Source organism: Pteropus vampyrus, unplaced genomic scaffold (genome assembly GCF_000151845.1).
Source record: "Pteropus vampyrus isolate Shadow unplaced genomic scaffold, Pvam_2.0 Scaffold363, whole genome shotgun sequence".
Classification (NCBI taxonomy): domain Eukaryota; kingdom Metazoa; phylum Chordata; class Mammalia; order Chiroptera; family Pteropodidae; genus Pteropus; species Pteropus vampyrus.
Window position 1 is genome coordinate 1,059,072 of NW_011889144.1, and position 6,000 is coordinate 1,065,071.

General features: G+C 53.8%; 1 protein-coding gene across 4 annotated transcripts in view; it reads left to right on the forward strand.

The window, feature by feature from the left end:
* The window catches only part of MCF2L (MCF.2 cell line derived transforming sequence like), a 116,188-nt gene that overhangs the window by 90,210 nt on the left and 19,978 nt on the right, over window positions 1-6,000 (forward strand). For all 4 annotated transcript variants that reach the window (XM_011379516.2, XM_023522911.1, XM_023522913.1 and 1 more), the window contains exons 10-16: window positions 548-667; window positions 967-1,158; window positions 1,656-1,847; window positions 2,503-2,662; window positions 3,639-3,712; window positions 4,010-4,086; window positions 5,680-5,746. In XM_011379516.2, the coding sequence (XP_011377818.1) occupies window positions 548-667; window positions 967-1,158; window positions 1,656-1,847; window positions 2,503-2,662; window positions 3,639-3,712; window positions 4,010-4,086; window positions 5,680-5,746 (882 nt within the window). The remainder of the gene's footprint in view (window positions 1-547; window positions 668-966; window positions 1,159-1,655; window positions 1,848-2,502; window positions 2,663-3,638; window positions 3,713-4,009; window positions 4,087-5,679; window positions 5,747-6,000) is intronic.

The window sequence follows — 6,000 nt, forward strand, 5'->3', positions numbered from 1 at the left end:
AGCAAGGTGAAACGATCTCCCTGACTCAGACAGAGAAGGAATGCCAGCCAGCCATTGTGGCCAGCACTCCGTGGAAGCACCTGGAAAAGATGGTCGCTTATTACTTATATCTGTGGGGACTGAAGAAGGCTTTTCAGACAGTCAAATTTTTTATTTGGGGATAATAATAGATTCAAGTGTAGTTGTAAGAAATAATTCAGAGTGATCCCATGTATTCTTCACCCAGTTTCTCCCAGTGGCAAAATCTTCCCAAACTAAAGCACTTGAAAAAACAGTTATGAGAGTGGACATCCATGCCTTGTTCCGAGTCTTAGGGGAAAAGCACTGTTTTCACCAACATTTGTGTGTATAATGTTGCCTGTAGGCTTTTTGTAGATGCTCTTTATCAAATTGAGGAAGTTTCCTCTAGTTCTGTTTTTCTGGGTGGAGATCTAGGTTTACCTCTTCCTTTCATTCTCAGTTTTGGTCATGTCTCCATGTCCTGTCCCTTCAGCTGTGGCTTTTCTGACATAGGCCCGGATCTCTTGTCCCCTCTCCTCTGTTTCAGGTTAAATCTACCTTGGATGTGTTGGCCCAAAAGATATTGACCTTCACAGATGTGGGCAACAGCCTGGCACATGTGGAACACCTCCTGAAGGACCTTACCAACTTTGAGGAGAAGTCCAGTGTGAGGACCAGCTCGTGGACTGGTGTGGGCGGGAGATAGCCTGGTGAAGCGGTACTTCCAAAATTGCTTAGAAAGACACAAAAGTTGGGCTTTCCTGCCATCTGTCGGAAGCCCCCAGTCCCAAGTGATGTCGACAGGTGGAGGGATGGCTGCCTGGCCCACCCTTCACTGACCCCCACTCCCACAACCTGCTCCTACACTCACCCTCAACATCCACAGATTCTTCGAAGAAAATAGTGCCCTGCTTGCTTGTAATGAACATAAGCTGAGCTGCGTTTCCGGGATGGTTCTCTCTGCAGGTGCCCATGGAGCGGGCCCGCGCCCTATCCCTGGAGGGCGAGCAGCTCATCAACAACAAGCACTATGCCGTAGACTCCATCCGCCCCAAGTGCCATGAGCTCCAGCACCTCTGCGACCAGTTTGCAGCGGAGGTCGGGCAGAGGAGGGGGCTACTCAACAAGTCGCTGGAGCTGCACAGCCTCCTAGAGGCGGTAGGACCCCCAACCCCGTGCCCCTGATGGGAAAACCCTCTTCTCGGACCCACATGGCCAGCTCCCTCCGAGAGGGGTGTACCACAGTCATTGATTGAAACTGGCCTACACCCTCCTGTCTGGATGACTTTCTTGTAGCCCAGATGGTCATGTCCTGACACAGATGTCTGTTTTCTAGAATTCATTTGCAACAACTAACGATTTCTTTAAAAGACCCAGAAACTTACCACGTAGCTAACTCACTGCACTTTGCCTCTCTCTGTATGTGAATGAGTCCAGTCCTGGGCAATTTGCTTGGCTTTGTACAGCACTGAGTTCACTGCAGGGCAGTCCGTCGGACATAACGGCAGAACTAGGACAATGCAGTGCTGCAGATATTCCTAGAAGTGTAGTGGTCAGCAGACCGCATGTGAGACAGCTAACAGGCCCCAGAAGAGAGCCAAGACACAGCTTCTAACAGTGCCATTCTCTCTCTCTGCAATGCTTCATGTGTCCAGTCCATGAAATGGTGCGATGAGGGGATTTACCTGCTGGCCTCGCAGCCTGTGGACAAGTGCCAGTCCCAGGACGGTGCTGAGGCAGCCCTCCAAGAAATTGAGAAGTTTTTGGAGACCGGTGCAGAAAATAAGATCCAGGAACTCAATAAAATTTACCAGGACTACGAACCCATCCTCACCCAAGACCTGATGGTATGCCGACTCGGGCTTTTTTTTCACCTGTAGCTCACCTGTCCTGAATGGTGGGGAGTTACTCCAGTGATATTTGAAAGAATTCTTAGAGGATACAAGGCATTTGAGAGGGATGTCGAGTTCAGGGGTCATCTGGCTCAACTTTCCTTGCAATACAGAAATTATTTTCACTCCTCTCTCAAAAGGTGGTATTCCTACCACTGGCAGGATCCCTCCCTGTGAGGGATATGTTCTTGATGAAGTAGCCATTTCCATGGTCCCTGCTTCCTGCATGCTTCTCTTAATATGATGCTGAAATAGGACTCCTCCTCACTCTCAGCCAGCTGTCCTCAGCCCATCCCCTAGGGCAACCCACAAGTGTACTGTTCCTTCCGTAGGTGGCCTTTAGATACATGGAGAGGGCTGCATGTCCCCACTTCCAGCTGACTTTCCTCTAGGCTTAGCATCCCTCATTCCGCAGTGGGATTCCCACCCCTCCTCACCCACAGCGAGCAGAGCCAGTGCAGGATTGCTGCATTGGTGATGGGCGCTGCATCACGAGCACTTAAAACGGAGGTCGTGCTGTGCCGGGGTCTACAGATGGTTGTTCTGTTTTGTGGACGCCGACACTTATAAGGGGTCTTGCTAACTAGTCCATCATACCCTGTCACTCCAGAAACACGTGCAGAAGGTCTTCCAGAAACAAGAGAGCATGGAAGAGATGTTTCACCGGAGACAGGCGAGCCTGAAGAAGCTGGCAGCCAGGCAGACGAGGCCCGTGCAGCCAGTGGCCCCCCGGCCAGAGGCGCTCACAAAATCACCCTGCCCCTCCCCAGGTATGTTCGGGCATGCCTCACTCCTTCAGGGGACGCCTTCCTTCCTTTCCACAGTGAGCCCTAGTCCAGAGGCCATCACTTGTTTTATGAATAAAGTTTTATCGGCGCTCAGCCCGCTAATTCGTTTCCTCTCTTCTGTGCTGCTTCCATGCTGAGCACAGCAGAGCTGAGTGGTTGTGGCAAAGAGCACGTGGTCCTCAGAACTGGAATAACTGTCGAGGGACTTTCCTGAGCCTGTTTCCCCCGACTCCAGTCTCTTCCCTACCCATCATCAGTCCTGTTGCCAAAATACTGTCCCTCCCCCGTGGCTCCAAACTCTGCCCCAAAGCCTCTCGACACTGTTAAAGCCTCTCGACGCTGCGTCGGTGCCTCAGCTGCCCGCCAGGCATGGCAGTCATTTAGTCGCGGTCCCTCATAGCATCTCCCCCAGTGAAGTCCTCTAAGGCCGAGCGAGACACTGCACCATTTCCTGGAGACTCCTTCCCATTCTTCCCCGTCCCCAAACACACTCTTCCCCAGCTGCGGAACAGCTCCTGAGGGTTTCTTCAGGGCTTTTTCAAATGCCAGCCCCCTGAGAGCCACTCCAGCCCCCAGTGTTTGGAGTTTGAGGAGACATTATTCTCTGGCCTGCTTGGAGGCCTCCTGGACCTCAGGCATCCTGGTTGCCTCCCCCACCTCCTCCCTGCGACCCACTCTCCCCGACCCCTGGGGCTGGGAGCTGGGAGCCCTTCTGTGGATATGACTGATTCCAGTGGGGCCGGCCCCAGGTGGCTCACTTTTACCTTCCCACCTCATCCCCTAACCCGTTTTCTTTCCTCTTTATCTTTGCTGTGCTTTCCTCACCCTTCTCTGGGCTGCTTGCTTTTTCCCTCTGAAAGAAAAAAAAAAAAAAAAAAAAACTCCAGACGCACGTTTTTTCCCTCTCCAGGCAGTAAGATGCCAGGTTACACCCACCGTTCTCTTCTTTCCAAACCAGGCATCCGGAGGGGTTCTGAGAACAACAGTTCTGAGGGCAGTGCACTCCGGAGGGGGCCCTACAGGAGGGCCAAGGTGAGCCCGCTGCCCCTGGCTGGGACCCTGCACCGCCCCCAACCCCACACCCACTGTGTCCTGGTCACCTCACCCTCCTTGGCTGGCACGCAGCCCGGTTCTCCCCAGCCCCTCTCCCACATGCCGGCCAGCCAGCCACGTCCATCTTTCCCTCCTTGTCCTGTGGGACCTCAGGTTTTAGATCTGTTCCCAGATGGGAAATGAGTTTGGACTCCGAAGCCTCAAAGTCAGGAGGACATTAGGCTGTGCCTTCTCGTTTTTGAAATCTCAATGCACTGCGTGCTCCTCTCTCCCCAGAGTGAAATGAGTGAGAACCGGCAGGGCCGGAGCGGCTCCGCAGGGGACGAGGAGGAGAGCCTGGCCATCTTGCGGAGGTGAGTGGGCTGCCCTTCCAGGCCCCACTGAGTGGCTCTGGTCCAGATACAAGTGCGGCCTACCCAGATTTTAGCCTTTGGCCAAGACAGTCTGAATATAAATGAGCCAGAGTTGGTGAAAAATGCCAGCCTCTACCCCAGAGCCTCAAAGGGCGAGCAAAGCTGGCATCATGAGGTCCGCACACGTGCAGACGTGGAGTGCACTCACATGTCTGTTTGGCATATCCACATCTGAAACCAAGAGAAATTCATGTTTTCCTTAGAAAAGCCATATTGGCACCTGGGTCCTCAGGCAGGTGGAGTTCGGCGGTTTGAGATGACTTGTGTTCTCCCTTCTCCAAGTCCAGATGAGAAGACAAGCGTGATTCAGCCCACCTTGGCCCTCAGATCACATCTGCAGGGTCGGCCACATAACCACTCCTGACCCAGCTTTTTGCCTCCTCCATGCACTTGGTCCCTCCCACCACCCAGGAGCCTTTCCAGGCCCTCCTGGCCCCACGTGCCGGACGCCACTGCTCTCTCTCCATCTGTCCCCTCCTGCTCCTCTCTCACTCCCACACCCCAGCTGAGGCTCTTCTTCCTGCACACTTAGACTGTTTGCACGGCACATGCCGTGGGTGTCCTGCATGGTCCGCCCTGGGATTGCGTCTGTCCCCGCACACAAGTGCCGACGAACTTTGAACTCTACGCTTGACTGGGAAAGCACTTCCAACGTCCTCCCCAGGGTTAGCCATCACTGTCCCCATAGAACCCTACCTTCCAGAAGAGCTGGGCCATTTACCTTTCCACAAAGGTAGCCTGTACCCTGTCACCTTCCTGCATCTGCATGCTCGGAGATCAGTACTCAGAATGGCCCCCACGCTGCCCAGCCCTCAGCATCCAGCTTAGTCCTCTACCTGGGATATTCTCTCCTCGGTGCTCACACTCTGCTCCCAGACAAGAGCGCTCTCACCTCCAGCTTGTGGTAGTGAGAGGAAGGTGAGGCCCCTGCCTACCCCCCACTCCCACCCCATTTGGGAGCTTGGACTCTTTTAACTGCAGCCTAAGATCTTGGTAATTGCTGACAGTTGTGTTAGAACTGACCTGCTCAATGTTCCCAACCCAGGAACAACCCCTGGGCTCCAGTTCCTGTGTATTAAAATGGGAAGCATGGTCGTAGGCAGTTAAAAGGTGGTCCTCATCCCTAAAAGGAGACATGAGCCGCTGGTTTGCAAGCCCGCACCCCTTCTGGGACTCCATAACAGGCACATAGTAGTTCCACGCATCATCACTGAACCCCACTATGTGCAAAAGGTGGTGGCAGGCACAGGAGCAGCTAAAATGATGCCTCAAGGAGGGGCGCAGACTGTCCCCAGGAAGGGAGACGGTGCTCCTTTGGAGGGGGTCTTCCTGAGAGTAAGAGGAGCGACAGCCGGTGAAGGAGTCGGGACTCCATCTGCAGGGGTAGGGAGACTTCGAGCTGTGACCTGGAAGAGAGGGAGGCTTGAGGCGCGCTTCTGGAATCAGGGCTCATTTTGAGCAGGTGGCCCCAAAGCCGGGAAGTGGGTTAGGGAATCTGCTCCTAGATAATAAGTCCGTGTGACCCATTCACAGGCACGTGATGAACGAGCTCCTTGACACGGAACGGGTCTACGTGGAGGAGCTGCTCTGTGTCCTGGAGGTGAGCCGGGGGCACGCCGTGGGCTGGACTCCCCATCCCCCGCCCGCTGTGGTCTGTGTCCACCAAAAAACATGTGAAGGAAGGTTTATGGCAGCTTTACTCATAACAGAAAACAACTCAAGTGTCTGTCAGCATGACAAGGATCAAAAAGATTTAGATGGATTTGCACAGGGACAATATTTACAGCAAGAAAAGGAGCTGCTACTGCACAGAACCGTGCATGACCCTCAGGAGCATAACAACAAGCAGGAGTG